General features: G+C 37.7%; 1 protein-coding gene across 1 annotated transcript in view; it reads left to right on the top strand.

Moving 5' to 3' along the window:
- The window catches only part of GALNTL6 (polypeptide N-acetylgalactosaminyltransferase like 6), a 1,147,170-nt gene that overhangs the window by 924,565 nt on the left and 206,679 nt on the right, over positions 1 to 15,926 (top strand). Inside the window, exon 5 of the mRNA XM_077779662.1 lies at positions 13,012 to 13,197. Within this exon, the coding sequence (XP_077635788.1) occupies positions 13,012 to 13,197 (186 nt within the window). The remainder of the gene's footprint in view (positions 1 to 13,011; positions 13,198 to 15,926) is intronic.

Below are 15,926 nucleotides of genomic sequence, written 5' to 3'. Positions count from 1 at the left end.
TTTCTTGGAAGAATGAGAAGATAAGATATTTGGGATTTATTTGGTAAATATGAAGGGATTCATTAACTAAGACTTTGTAAATACAAAGTGCCATTGAGTTCCCCGATACAATTGATAATGGAAAAGGGAGACTGAGAGAAGGTGGTGGACTGCAGGGCACTAGATGCAGCCCACAGGCCACACAACTAGAGCTGGAGGAGACGAGGTGCAGAGAGGAAGCAGCCCAGGCCTGTGCAAATCAGATGTTCACTCTGTAAGTACAAGGAGCGTTTACACTGGAAAGTAGGGTGTTTTCAAATGTGGGATTCTTGATGAATCTAGACTGCAGTGGGGGAAGTGAAACAAGTCTGGAGGCTTTCCACGTGCAATTTTAGTCCTGAAACTTTGGTGTCTATGATGCTTTCTTCCTTTGATAGTGGTTATCGTCTATATTGAAAATATCCATCATTGTCAGTGCACAGACATTTCTTTCTTTACGAAATATTTGGTACTTGGTAGATTCGAAAGAGTCACTGTGGGGAAATATTTTTTGTAGCTCTCAAGACTTCTAGGTAGCTATCAGACCTTGGCTAGAGTTTTCCTCCACTTTCCGCTGAAACATGATTTGCTTGTGCATTTGACAAAAAGGATCACGAGGACTTCAAAACTGAATAGGCACCCTGCCCACTGCTGATAGGACTGTAAAAATGGTGCAGCTGTGCTGGAAAAGTATGGTGGCATCTCAAACAATTTTAAGTAGAATTAACATATGATCTAGTAATTCCATTTGGGAGCATATTTCCAAAAGAATTGAAAACAAGATCTTGAAGAGTTATTTGTATACCTATTTTCATAGCAGTATGATGTACAATAGCTGGAAGGTGGAAACAACTCAAATGCTCGTTGACAGATAAAGGGATAAACAAAATACAGCATGCTGATTTGATACACATGGCGTTCGCTTTCACTGGGCGCAGGGACTTCACCTTATCAATAGCCCTGTTGATGCTTATATACATACAGTGGAACATTCAGCCCTAAAAAGCAAAGAAATTCTGGCATTGGCTACGACATGGGTAAACTCTAAGAACATTATGCTGAGTAAAATAAGCCAACGATACAAAGACAAATACCATATGATTCCACTGTGTGAGGATCTAGAGTTGTCAAATTCATAGAAACAGAAAGCAGTATAGTGGTTTTCCAAGCGTGGGGAAAGGGGTGGTTCTTTAATGGGTATAGAGTTTCAGTTTGCAAGGTCAAAAAGTCTGGAGACTGCACAACAATGTGGATGTACTTAACCCTACTGACTGAGCTGTGCACTTGAAAAGAGTTTAAGGTGGTAAATTTTATGTTCTGTGTATTTTAATGCAATTTTTTTAAAAAACCTGAAAATCTCTAAGTTCATCTAGATCATCTACAGATTTGCTCTCTTATGTTTACATTGATAATTCAAATGTGATTTATATGAGGCTTTAAAATTTTTTTAATTTAAAAATTTCATCATATGTGATGTTTTTCTACAATTAATATTACAATTAATTATATTACAATTAATTATAATTAATTAATTACAAGTAATATTCTCTAATATTTATAGACTAAAGCCTAATATCATCTTCAACAAAATTCTTAAATATTTTCAGGTTCAAATAGTGTAATATGGAACCAGTAACTGTTTATAATGCTGATGGCAAGATTTTTACATTTGAGCATTTCGGCTGAATTATCAGGTAGTTGGTGCAAATGGAAACTTGTAAACTACATGTCCTATTCATAGTAATAGACTGAATGTTTAAAATCTAATAAAACTACTGAATTATTAAAAAGCAGAGGTGTTTCCACTATATTGAAATGCATCAATTTGCAGTGAGTTCTAAATACTCAGTAATAGTACTACATAGAAAAGACCTGAGTTTTTCCCAGTTTCCATTTATATCTTTTTTCTTCTTGGAAGCAGACGTTACAGCACCAGAAGAAATAATATAAAGAAAATAATATTTTAATCCAGTAAGTTTTATATAGCTTGACTTAGAGAAAAGACAAAGTTCTCATTCTATATTCATGTAAACGGAACAGTTACAAACTATAAATTATGTTCAGATTTTGTCACTTTTATTTATTCACAAAAGTCTTTTATTTACCATGACTTTAGAAAAATATCAAATTCTAATAAAAATATCATATAATCTAAATATGAATTATTTGAAAAATATTTGCAACATCAGACAAAACAGGTTTTAAATAGACCTTAAGAAAATACTGTGGAAAAGGAAAAATAGAATACAAATATTTCTGTGATAGCTAAATATACACTACCTTCTCAAACCTGACATAAGTAATGAATGTATAAATTCAATTTGTGATAAGTGAACTGAAGTAAAAGCTATATTACAGATACGCTACATTTGTGTAGGCATTTGTATATGTATACATTTGTATAGGCAGTGTTTAGACTAATACCAAAATGCCAAAATATTTTATATGAAGTAATCAATTATTTACCCCCTTACAAAATCACTCTAAAGTATATGCTCTGAATATAAAAGACGACAAATAAAATAAATATTTTATCTGATGATATCTCTCTCACACACACACAAACACACACACACACAGTTTTTTTTTTCTGAAAAATACTTTTTCTGAAAAAGTACTTAACCCTTTTATGTATGGTGGCACTTATAATTTTTTTTTCACTTTTAGAGCCTTTACTCATAAGGTATACAAATAATCTTTGATACGAGAGCATTTCACAGAAGATTTTAAACCCATTTGCAATCCTAAACATGGAGAAGAAGGGAGCTTTCCCTGAATGACACTGGGCACTAGATCTGTGCCTGTTCACTACTCAATAAGGGACCACACGGTAGGGCAATGAATAGGTGTTTTGGCATTCTATTTCTTTTGTGTTAGTCTGAACATGTTACACATCTAAAACTATTCTGAAAATACAAAATTCAAGTGCTCTTTAAATGATAGATGACAGAGAGAGAGAAAGATTGAGAGAGAGAGGGGATCCCAAGGAATTTGCCAAGTATCCAGTCTTCCCTGGGTTGCCAAGAGAAGCTCCCACCCTGAAATGTACCCCACCCCTATTGTCCATGTGGGAACGCAGGGTTCTAAGAGCAGCTCATTGAAAAGTATCAGAATTCTCCGGGTAAACGTAGCTCACTATTTTTCACTGTGAAATTTCTGTGTGAGGACAATGATGTTTTCAGATACTGAAAGGATTTAACAGGAGGAAAATATAACAGAAAAGATGTGGGGTGGGGGTGGGGGATGTGGAGCTCAGCTGAGCTGGGCAGAGCTAGGCTGTGAGGCGGTAAGAAGTGAAGAGTCTGGGGGTGCCTGGCTGGCTCAATCCTAGAGCATTAGACCCCTGATCTCAGGGTCATGAGTTCAAGTCCCACTTTGGGCATGGAGCTTAGTTAAAAAAAATTAATAAACTCTTAGTGTCATTTAATATCCAGTCAGTGTTTATATTCTTCAATTGATACAGAAGTGGATAGTCTGGCATGTGTACTTAGCACCATCTGCCTCCCCTAGATTTTTCTCCATGCCCTAATCAGAAAACTCCAAAACTGCCGCGGAATGTTTAAGAACCCTTCATCAGTGGCCTTCCTCATCCCCGGTAAAGAACTGCAAACAATCTGAGATTTTACACTACCTACAAGTTATCAAGTTGGCCTGCCACTGTCTTAAGGAGGTAGGAGACATGAGATCCCTGGGTCAGAGACAATGAACTTTAGTGCTGACAGCACAGGAAGCCGCATGATGATCGGGGTACCTGTGTCAATTCTCCTTGCCTCCAAGTCACCCAGGCACCAGGCTGATGTGCACAGATGTAAGAGCAGTGGGGTGAATTATAGCAAAGGAATTTTGAACTTAGGGAATTCAAATCTTTTTTAATAGGCAGCAAGCATGCAGAGGAAGACACTATCTTTACCTTCCAAGCCTATAAATAAACCTGCCCTTTGATTCTGGGAGGAACAGGATCTCTGACGTCTACATCTCTTTGCTGTATAAACGTCTTTGAAAAAGTAACCCGAACAAATGCAAAAAACCTGTGATAAATGGTGTTCAATTCTTTCCTCCTGTGATTGCATGGAGTCAATGAACCTCTTATGAAAAAAATCTCAGTTTTCCCACAACTTGATGAAAATATAATTGGTCAAAAGTAGCAGCCACCATTTTAGCCAAGAAAGGGGGATATTTGGTATATTGTAGGTTTCACAGTGATCTTGTTTTTGTCACACTTTATTATGGTCTCTGAGTCACCTTGCTAGGTGTTAATGTTCAGTGAGATTGTTGCCAACAAAGGACAAGATGGCCTTGCTGTGAGCATCAAACCAGTTCCCAGATACCAGAGGGTGCATTTTATTTGTCAACTCTATCGGCCTTGCTGTGAGCATCAAACCAGTTCCCAGATACCAGAGGGTGCATTTTATTTGTCAACTCTATCTTAGAATCAGGACTCATCTTAGATTCTCCCAGTGTGACTAGATGATACACTGTATTTCTTAAATGTCTCTTCAGCTTTAGGATTCTCTTCGCATTTCCTTTCTTTTTCCTTTTGTTTTATTTGTTGAAGAAGTCAAACCATTTGCCCTGGGGAACTTCCCCTAGTTTGAATTTTGATGATTATTTCCCTGATGTGCCATTTAACATATTCTCCAATCCTTTATTTCCTATAAATGGGCTGTTAGATCTAAAGACATGCTCAAATTCATTTAATCCTTTTGGCAAGAATACTTCATAGGCAGTGATGTGTTCTTTCATTAGAAGGCACATAAATAGGTGATTGTAGCTCCTTTTATGATGTTAACAGCTGTTGATGGCTTGTTTCATTGGTTCATTGGGGGTTGCAAAAGGGTGACATTTTAATTCTGTCTTTTCTTTTTTCATATGAGCTGGAATACATTTTGTCTACATATTTATTTAAGTTTGGTGTCCCCAGCTATTTCCCAAATGACTTCAGATGCCTTGCATATTTTAAGAATAAAAAATGGGACATTCAGAGATAGAACTCAGTTGAAATCATAATAGAGGTAATTGAATATGGTTTCATAAATTGCTTCCTTGGTTGAATTTTTTGTGTTCTAGAGATAATGCAAAATGTCTATATTTGAATGCTATCAAAAGGGACAGGTTTAGTGTGGTCAACCAGAAAATAAAGAGATTGACCATTTACTGGAGTTCAATGAGAGGCTTAAAATCTGTAGACAGGCACACCTCCTTTTACTGTGCTTCACTTTATTGTGCTTTGCAGATCCTGCAGTTTTTACACATTGAAGGTTTGTGATAGTCCCACACCAAGCTGGTCTATCAATGCCATTTTTTCCAACACAATTTGTTCATGTTGTGTCTCCATGCCACATTTTGATAATTCTCATAATATTTCTAACTTTTTCATTATTATTATATTCATTATAATGCTCTGTGATCAGAGATCTTTGATGCTATTATTGTAATTGTTCTGGGATGTCACAAACCCCACCCACCTAAGGTGAACTTAATAGATAAATGTGTCTTCTGACTGCAGCACTGATGAGCTGTTCCCCCATCTGTCTTCCTTTCCGTGGGCCTCCCGTTCCTTGAGACACAACAATATTGAAATTAGGCCAGTTAATAACCCTACAATGGCCTCTAAGTGTTCAGGTGAAAAAGTCACATGTTTCTCACTTCAAATCAAAAGCTAGAAATGATTGAGTGTAGTGAGGAAGGCATGTAAAAGCTGAGATGGGCTGAAAGCTAGGCCTCTTACATCACACAGTTTGTGGATGCAAAGAAAAAGTTCCTGAAGAAAATTAAAAGTGATACCACAGTGAACACACGAATGATAAGAAAGAGAAACAGCCTTATTGCTGACTTGCAGAAAACTTTAGAGGTCTGGACAGAAGACAAATCTGCCACCACATTCCCTTAAGACAAACTCTGATCCAGATCAGGGCCCTAACTCCCTTCAGTACTAGGAAGGCTGGGAGAGAAGTAAAGTTGGAAGCTAGCAGAAGTTGGTTCATGAGGTTTAAGGAAAAGATGCCATCATCATTAACAGAAGAGTACAAGGCAAAGCAGCAAATGCTGAGGTAGAAGTTGCAGCAAGTTTTCCAGAAGATCTAGCCCAGATCGTTAATGAAGGTGGCTACACTACACAGCAGATTTTTAGTGAAGATGAAATAGCCTTCTATTGGAAGAAGATGCCATGTAAGTCTTTCATAACTAGAGAGAAGTCAATGCGTGGCTTTAAAGCTTCAAAAGGCAGGCTGACTCTGTTGTTGGGGGCTAATGCAGCTGGTGACTTCAAGTTGAAACCAATCGTCACTGACCATTCTGAAAATCCTAAGGCCTTTAAGAATTACACGAAATCTACTCTGCCAGTGCTCTATAAATTGAACAACAATGCCTGGATGATAGCTCATCTCCTTCAACATGGTTAACTAAATATTTTAAGCCCATTGTTGAGAACTACTGCTCAGAAAGAAAAATTTCTATCAAAATATGGCTGCTCATTGACAGTGTGCCTGGTTACTAACCCCAAGAGCTCTGATGGAGATGGACAGTGAGATTGATGTCATTTTCATGCCTGCTAATACAACATCTGTTCTGCAGCCCATAGTTCAAGGAGCAATTTTGATTTTCAACCTTATTATTTAAGAAAGACATTTTGTAAGGCTATAGCTGCCATAGACAGTAATTTTTCTGATGGATTTGGTCAAAGTAAACTGAAAGTTTTCTGGAAAAAATTCACTATTCTAGATGCCTTGAAGAACATTTGTGATTCATGGGAAGTATTCATACTATCAACATGAACAGGAGTTTGGAAGAAGTTGTTTCCAACCCTCATGGATGACTTTGGGGGGTTCATGACTTGAATGGAGGAAGTAACTGCAGATGTGATGAAAATAGCAACAGAACTAGAATTGGAAGTGGAGCCTGAAGATGGGACTGAATTGCTTCAAGCTTGTGATCAAACTTGAACAGATAGCAGCTTCCCTCTGGAGGGGCAATGAAAGTTGTTTCTTGAGATGGAATCTAGTACTGGTGAAGGTTCTGGGAAGATTGTTGAAATGACAACAAACATTTAGAATATTCCATAAACTTAATTGATATAGCAGCAGTAGGGTTTGAGAAGATTGATGCCAATTTTGAATGAAGTTCTCCCGAGGGTAAAATACTATCCAACAGTATCACATAGTACAGTGAAATGGGTTGTGAAAGGAAGAATCAATTGACGCAGCAAACTTCATTGTTGACTTATATAAAGAAACTGCCACGGACACCCCAGACTTCAGCAGCCACTACTCTGCTTGGCCAGCAGCCATCAGCACCAAGGCAAGACCCTCCATCAGCAAAAAAATAACGACTCACTAAGAGTTAGCACTTTTTAGCAATAAAGCATTCTTCAATTAAGGTATATACATAATTTTTAAACAATTCTATTGCATGCTGAATAGACTACAGGATAGTATAAATAAAATTTTTATATGCACTGAGAAACCAAAAAAAAATTTATTTGACTTGCTTTATTGTGATTTTGCTTTTTCTGTGGTGATTTGGAACCCAACCACCAAAATCTCTGAGAAATGCCTGTGTTTCTCTGATGTAAAAAGACAGTAGAAAGATTCTCTAGGGGTCCTGCTGTGTTACTCTGAACATTGCTACTTTGGGTTAAAATATGCTCATGACATATGCCAAGTGGATTTAAAAAAATAGAAGAATATCTTATATTCCCTAATTGTGAAGTACTTCTTGTCACTCTGATATAACCTCAAATTATCTAGAATACTGAGAGTTGGACTTAGTATATTTTTGTTATGAGGATTAACCAGAAAAGGAAGATATTTATGTTATTGTGTATTTATATTCCATTACATTTCAGAACTCATAACAATTAGGACATATCCCCATATTCTATATGATCTTATATTCCAACAACAACAAAGTATACACATCAAAGGCATTTCATCTCCGTAGGTATGTAATTAAATATAGAAATCCTTACCTCCAGATAAATAGTATCTTCTTGCCTCTCTTGCCCTCTCCTTAGGGTGTAAATTAGGGAACTAAAAGGATATGGAAGAGGCTGGACAAGTTGCTGAGCCTCCGTGAGCTGCTGGGACAGGACAACTGTTTGCTTGGCCTTTGGTGGGTCTTCCACTTGAGACACACTGACCACACACTGGACTATCTGTCCCCTTGGAAACAATTCCTCAGAGGTAGACTAGAAAGCTGTCTAAACCCTGTTACTATATTTTTCTGACATAATAAGCATAACTTATTGAACAGACTTAAATCTTTGATGAACTTATAGTGCTTCAAAGTCATTATTTTGACACCAGTAACAGTCTTACAGACAGCAAACTGCAGATTAGACAGATGTTGTATTGACCAAAGAAAATACCACAGAGTTCGCTTTTTGATGAAATCTTTGATATGTGTTAGCTTTATTTTGATTTGACTCTTGCTTTTAAAAATGACATGCAGCCCAAAGGAACACCAAAATACCAACCATTAGGAAGCTTTTGAGAAAAAAAAAACAAAAAACCTAGGTACTCGATAGGGTTAGATCTAGCCTACAAGTAAAACTTCACAGGGGAAATCAAAGAATCATAAACCTAGAAGGAATGTGTAAGATCCTTCACCTTATAACTGAGGAAAATGAGGTTAAATGGGGTACAGTGATTCACCCAAAGGCATGTGGCCAGTTGGCAACATGTCTAAAACCCACGCACTCAGTTTTTGACTGTGCTAATAATTGAAGGTGATTTTTAGTGTTTAGTTGCTACCTCTAACACTAAATATCCAAGTGAATGATATATTCTCCATGTAAGTTTATGAAGGATAAGTCAAATCACTAAATAAAGAGGAAAATACATTGAGAAAACTGCTAACTTCAATATTCACAGTAGCAAGACACCGAAATTTCACCCGAGTACCACTTTTCATTTATTATTGCCCCACAATAATATAATACAGCCTGGCAAAACTGTATTTGGAATTGTGTTCCCTTGTCCAGGTTGTTGGGATACCATCCAGTTACTCTAGCCAGGGACAAAAAAAATTTAAAGGTTCTACAAATGTCTCATTATTGCTAAAGAAATATGCCTGTTTCATAAAAATGCCATAAATGCTCTTGTAGTTACTTAAAATTAAAGAGGTTCAAAAGGGATCTTCAAAGATACTGTGCTTGAATTAAAATCATATAAAATCATTTTAAAGTCATTTTAATAATATTTTAGAAATAAATCTAAAAATTGTTCATACAAAAGAAATACAAAATGTTTTGAATTTAAAACCATGTCCACCATCCCCAGTAACTCTCTGGCATGAGAGTCTAATTTACTCATTAGACTGATGATACCTGTCTTCATTGTGAGTTACGGGTAATTAGAGGTTAGAACTGAACTACTGTGGGGCGCCTGGGTGGCTTAGTCGGTTAAGCGTCCGACTTTCGCTTAGGTCATGATCTCGCGGTTCGTGGGTTCGAGTCCCGCGTCGGGCTCTGTGCTGACTGCCAGCTCAGAGCCTGGAACCTGTTTCAGTCTGTGACTCCCTCTCTCTCTGACCCTCCCCTGCTCACGCTGTCTCTCTCTCTCTCTCCTAGAAATAAATTTTAAAAAAAAGAAAAAAAAAAAGGACTGAACTACTGAAAGAGAATGGACCCTTCACAAGGGCAGTCAACCAGATCATTATTCCAAGGCAAATCAACCCGATGATTACTGCAAAGTTCAAACTAAAAGAATTGATTTGAACAATTAGGGGACTCTATTTGGGGTCAAACCTTTTGTGCTCAGTGAGTTTATGCCATACAATTCTTTTAGTTATGTTAAAATGGGCTTTGATTAAAGAAATCAGATAATGTGCCTAAAGGGAAAGGAAGCATGATAATAGTCTTCCCCTGAGTTCCAGAGAATTTGGTATAAACTGAAAAGTTTGGAAATCGGAAACTGAAATTGGGACAACCGCTCCCAGGTAATCAGCAACCCTGTGATTCTGGAGTTAGACCCCCTGGGAAGGGACTATCTACTAGAGCCATTTCCGAAAATGCAGCTACAGAGAATTAGGCCTCCTCTCTCCCAAGAGTTCCCGTTAGTCCTGGTCAGGGAGGAAGACATAACTGCACCCCTGCATCAGGGAGGAAGGCATAACTGCACCCCAGACTGCCAGGAGGCAGAGGAGACTGGCAACAGTACTCGACAAAAGAATAGTGAGGCTTAATGAAAGAAAACAAACACTGTTTTGGTGGGTTTCACAAATGTTCACGACCTATTTTCCGTCACCAGTGGCTGTTGTGACACTGTTTCCATGTGACAGTATGTTTCTGTGGTCCAAACAACCAATTTACCAATAAACTTGTATAGAATGACACTTGTTTGTACATTGGAGATACAGAAGGATTTCAGTGCTTGAATAAATTACAGTAATGAGACTACTGTAATTACTACAGTAATGAGACTACCTTTTTTTAACGTTTATTTATTTTGAGAGAGAGAGTGCCAGATATAGAGGGGCAGAGGGAGAGAATCCCAGTGTAGAGCCTGACACGGGACTCAGTCTTATGAACAATGAGATCATGACCTGAGCCAGGATAAAGAGTCAGACACTAACTGACTAAGCCACCCAGACACCCTGAATATGGTGTCTTCTTAAATATTTATTATGGTGGGAAACCCTGACTGAATGCAGTTCTTTTAAGACTGGCATATACAGGGGTGCCTGGGTGGCTCAGTCGGTTAAGCATCTGACTTTGGCTCAGGTCATGATCTAGTGTCAGTGGCTTTGAGCCTGCTTCAGACTCTCTCTCTCTCTCTCTCTCTCTTTGCTCCTCCCCTGCTCATGCTCTGTCTCTCTCTCTGTCTCTCAAAAACGAATAAATGTTAAAAAAAAAAAAAAAGACTGACATATACAGAGCTCTAATGTTAATCACTTGCCACTTACTTATTGCCTTTGATTGCATGACTGGGTTGCTGGTCTCTGCTTTATTTCCCTATCAGGAAAATAGTAATAGTAGCTCCAGTCTTATCCACAGGTGGCACCGTATTGTACAGTCCTTTGTAATCTTTCTTTGTAGCTTGCACATAGGAGAACAGGAGAGGAGTCAGTAAAGAAAGGAAGGGCAGAAGCCAGGGCTTTCGAGCAGCACACCTGTGTTAAAGAGACAGAGACACTTTAGAGCCAGACTTTTGGGTGAGAAACTATAAAGTTATATGTGTTAACTTATTGCTGGTCAAATAAGCAATAAATACACATAAAATAATATGTGTTCACTTATTGCTTTCATTCTTTGAATTTTCAATAAATAGAAGATGATGAATTATCAAAATCTCACCAATAAATAAAAATTCTATATTTTTCATCTTTTAGGCTTAACATTCAAAGGCATTTCTCCAGCTAAAAATGTTTTTTCTCTTCTTAACTACATGTGACTTATGAGGTCTCCCATTACTGACTTAGGGAACGTTTAGTGAATGAACACTGTCCAGTTTCTAACCAAATGCCTGACCCTTCACCGCACTTTAAGAGGAAAAAATCCTCCCCATTCCTTGTATTTTGTGAGTGAGGAAATTCAGGCTATGCCCTGTTCATATGTTTCACCGGCACAGACATCCTACCTAGGTCTATTCTGACTCCAGATCTGTAATCTTTGCTCTATGTAGTCTGGTTTCCATACCACTATTCATTACAGGAAGAACAAAATAGAGGGGAACCCATTTTGTGCTAAAACACTCGTGAAAGACCCTGCTGGTATATTCTTGTATAGGAAAAACTAGAAAGCTAAGTATTTTTTTTACTTGATCCATTTGTAAAACATAGTTATGGGGCAGTCGAAAAAAAGGAAATTGAGGGTTTTTTAAAAAAAAACACTACTTAATAAGAAGAAATAATAAGAATAAACTCTCAGGTATGGAGAAACTCCAATAGGAGTAATTCTGACATTTGTTAAATTGAATCACAGGAAAGGGAATCATAAATCCTTATATGAATCCCTATTGCTACAGATCATAGGAGGAGACTTAGTAATAATATTGCCTTTGATTGCACACACGTGGAGAAAGTTTGAAAGTGGAGCTATAGAACATACTGTATACTAAGATTCTGTGTCTGTGACATTAGATGGTACCTGTTAGAAACTCCAGTGAAACCCTCCTAATGTTTTAGATAGGAGAGAGTGAAAATCACAAGATGTAAATTATAGGAGTACATACTCCACAGAAAAACACCAAACATACTTCTTTGACATTAAAGATCAAAGATATTGATGCATTTTATCACAGCCCGTAGGAGATGGGTTTTTTCTCTGTAAATAAGCTACCTGATTCAATTTTGTTCCCACAGTTTGTTTTTAATTAGGCAAAGAGGCATTTTTAAATTTCTGTTTTCTAACCTTGAATAGCTCATTTCAAAATGATTATGGAGTATCTATCTGCTTTCCCCTCTTCACATCTAATTTTAACGGCAAGTCAGTTACTTTTACACTTCAAATCAGAAGCCAGATGCTGAACTTCCTTACTCATTTGATATTACCCTGTGGGAGGAAAAATCTGTTTGGTTCTTACTGATTTGAAGGATTTAATTTTTTTCTTGTGGTTTTACACTCATTATTTTCAAAACACTGAAACTAGACATGACTTTGCTGGAAAGAACCACCTTGTTGAAAAGAGCCCATATGCTGGAATGCTCATCTGACTCTCCACCACAAGAACCAGAGGGCCAATGCCCATCTTGGCAAATGCTGGCAAGGATTAAGCATGGCAGCAGCTGGCACGGCTCTGGTGTGTCAGTGTCTTCTACAGTGTCCAAACAAAGTGCAGTATTTGTAGTTTATGGACCTCTATGGAAAATATAAAGTAGAAAAACTTCTAGGCATAAAATCTTACTAATATCTCCCCTTGAGATGAAGAGAGGAGAAAAATGGATGTAAGCTTAGATTGTCCATTCACATACACTTAATGCATAAACACCCATGAGTAATTCTTTTGCAATTAATGTTTTGTGTTCTTTCTTTGCATTCTCTGTTTTCCTTCCTAGAACACTTGAAGGATAAATTAGAAGAATATATGGCCCGATTTTCCAAAGTAAGGATCGTTCGCACCAAGAAAAGGGAAGGGCTCATCCGGACCCGACTCTTGGGGGCATCTATGGCAAGAGGAGAAGTCTTAACATTCCTGGACTCCCACTGCGAGGTCAATGTGAACTGGCTACCCCCACTTCTTAGTGAGTACTCATACTGACAGTGGCCTTCTGGAGACCCGCAAGGCCTGGGGAATTGACCTCCTTCAGAGGGAGTGTGTGATTTGCTTCTATTAAGTTTGCAATTAACAAAGTCTAGAGTTCCCTTCTACAATTTTTACATGAGAGCCTTGAATTCTACTTTAACCACTGCTGAGGACCAATAAGTAACTAGAAAACTGCATGAAAATGGACATTTTAAATAATACCAACTGCAATCTAACTTAAGATTCAAAAAAGTTTAGGGGTTCGTTTAGTTTATATGTTCTCCTTTAGTGTAGTTATATAGTCAGTAAGTAAACACCGAAAGTAAAAAGTATTCAAAAACACTACCTCTAACTACAGTAAGATTAAAATACACACACACAGACATACACACACAGTTTAACAATTATTATAGAACTGTTAAGAACTGAGGAAAGAAAATTAGTAAACCCAAGAATGTAGTTCGTGTAAGTGCCCTTACACATGGCATTTATAATGCCATTTCTCCTTTAAACTTCTGGCACCAGCCTGGCACACTGAAAACATAAGCCCCCAAGTTTACACAGGACCTCCTCAAGCACTCGACGCTACTATCCAGCTGACATATCTCAAATGCTCACCACTCGGTGAAGAGTAGGGAGAGAAGCCTCTCTGTCACATTGCACTTGAACTATTAGAAACAGGAACCAGCTAAAAGTCATTCAGGCTAAAAAATACATGTGGGGCTCAATTCACGCCTGACTATTTTGTTTTTCTTTTTATTTCACAATGAAGTCAGATACAAAGTCTGGTAGTGGATAAAAGATAAATTGCAAACCTGAAAAAAAAAATGTGTTGCTAAAAAGTTCTTGGTGTCCACATACTGTACCCTTCCTATTCTTCCAGATTTCACTAAATCAACTTTCATTGTAAATATATCATGGCCTTGGAGCTAAAGCCAGTAAAAACTGCCTTTACAATAGCTGCCTCAGAAAGAATGATTTGCTATTGACTACTATGTAGGATTTCAGCTAGAAGCAGCCAAGTTCCATTAGAAAAAGATGTGTGTGTGTGGGGTCAGGAGGGGAAGCAACTGAAACTATATAGGATTTAAAATAGGAAATGACCAGCAACTAACACGTCACCACATCACCCGATCCACACACATTTAGACAGATGACTGCCCAGCCATCGTAATCAACAGGAATGTTTCAGTGCTCCTATGGCCAGAGACTCCTCTGAGCTTTTAATTAAAAGTACCTTGTCCAAGGACATAGCAATTTAGAGTTTCATCAGCAACAGTGAGATTCCTGCAAAGTGAATACGACCTATATGGTGTTTAATACTCAAGGAAGTCAGCAAAAGGCCTAATTTATTTATGAACCAAAGCAGTTCCTAAATGTCAATTATCAAGCCTCTGATTGTTCATATGAATCTAACAGGGGGAAAAAGGAGGGAGAAAGTAGAGAGAAACCCACTTTTTCTCATTAAAGCATTTCATTTCCTGTAGGCCTGATGGATAAGAAATGATTCAAGCTCAGGATCCCTATCTTTTTTTATTTTCCTCTATCAGTGTCTTGACACATCATCCGAAATGAAAAAACAGGCGGAGCCACACAGTTTCTTGGTTCATTTTTCACCTTGGGATTATACCTGAATTTCAATTTCCCATTAAGAGTCTGTTTGTTTGATCCCTGGAAATTGAAATGTAGGCACAAGCCTTAGATGAAAAATTAGTCATGCTGCTTTCACCCTAAGCTAGACCAGCTGGATGAGAGCTGAAAGGAAATTTGAAGGGAGAGTTGACAGTTAATTTAACAGACTCATTCTCTTTGGGTCACCTTGGGACTCCTTGTTGGTCAAAGAACTTGTAAATCAACCTGATTCTGAATTTGACTGAAGAAAATCACTGAAACGTTAATACTAAAATAGCTGCAGAAGTGATAGAAGATATAGTTTGGCCACAGCAATGATGGTCTCCTCTGTCAAAGATATCTATGGGGAAACACCATTTAGATAAAGATTAAAACCCATTACAAGACTTAGCTAGGTGAAAACGGATGCTCATAGGGCCCTTCATGAAGAGGAACTTGAAATAACGCTGGGATCCTTTACCAGAGGATTAGGCTTATTATTATTATTTCTAGCAGAAATAATATGAAGGTGACCTTGAGGCTCTCAGAGGCTTCCTGGGGCCATGCTATTTACGTGGCCACATATCAGCATTGTGTATTCCCCTTAGCCTGTCTCCTCTTCTTTCTATCATATTTATCACCTTCAAGATACTATCTAATTTAGATATTTAGTATGTATATTGACTGTGTTCACTCCATTTCTAATGACAGAGATTTTTGTGGTTGTTATTCACTGCTATATACCCAGAACCTAGAAAAGTGACATGCAGATAATTTCTACTCAATAAATAGTTGTTGAATAGGAAGGAGAGAAGAAAGGAAGGAAGGAAGGAAGGAAGGAAGGAAGGAAGGAAGGAAGGGGGGATGTAGAGCTGGAGGGGAGATCTTCCACCAGATTCTGTGGTTTCCTCACCCTGCCTATGAGGGTCATTAAAATAATAATACTGAAATAACCATTATTTCTAAAAGATATGTTTTTTAAGATATTTAAATATATGTTATTCCATATGCCACATCAGATAACCAGAAAGCAGATGTTCATACTAATAAGTTCTGTCAGATATTTTGTTTGTTATAATAAATATTGATTGAGTGCACATTCTTGAGAAGAAAACA

Source organism: Crocuta crocuta, unplaced genomic scaffold (genome assembly GCF_008692635.1).
Source record: "Crocuta crocuta isolate KB4526 unplaced genomic scaffold, BGI_CrCroc_1.0 scaffold158, whole genome shotgun sequence".
NCBI lineage: Eukaryota > Metazoa > Chordata > Mammalia > Carnivora > Hyaenidae > Crocuta > Crocuta crocuta.
The sequence above is the reverse complement of the archived record's forward strand: the minus strand, read 5'-3'. Positions and strand labels throughout refer to the sequence as shown.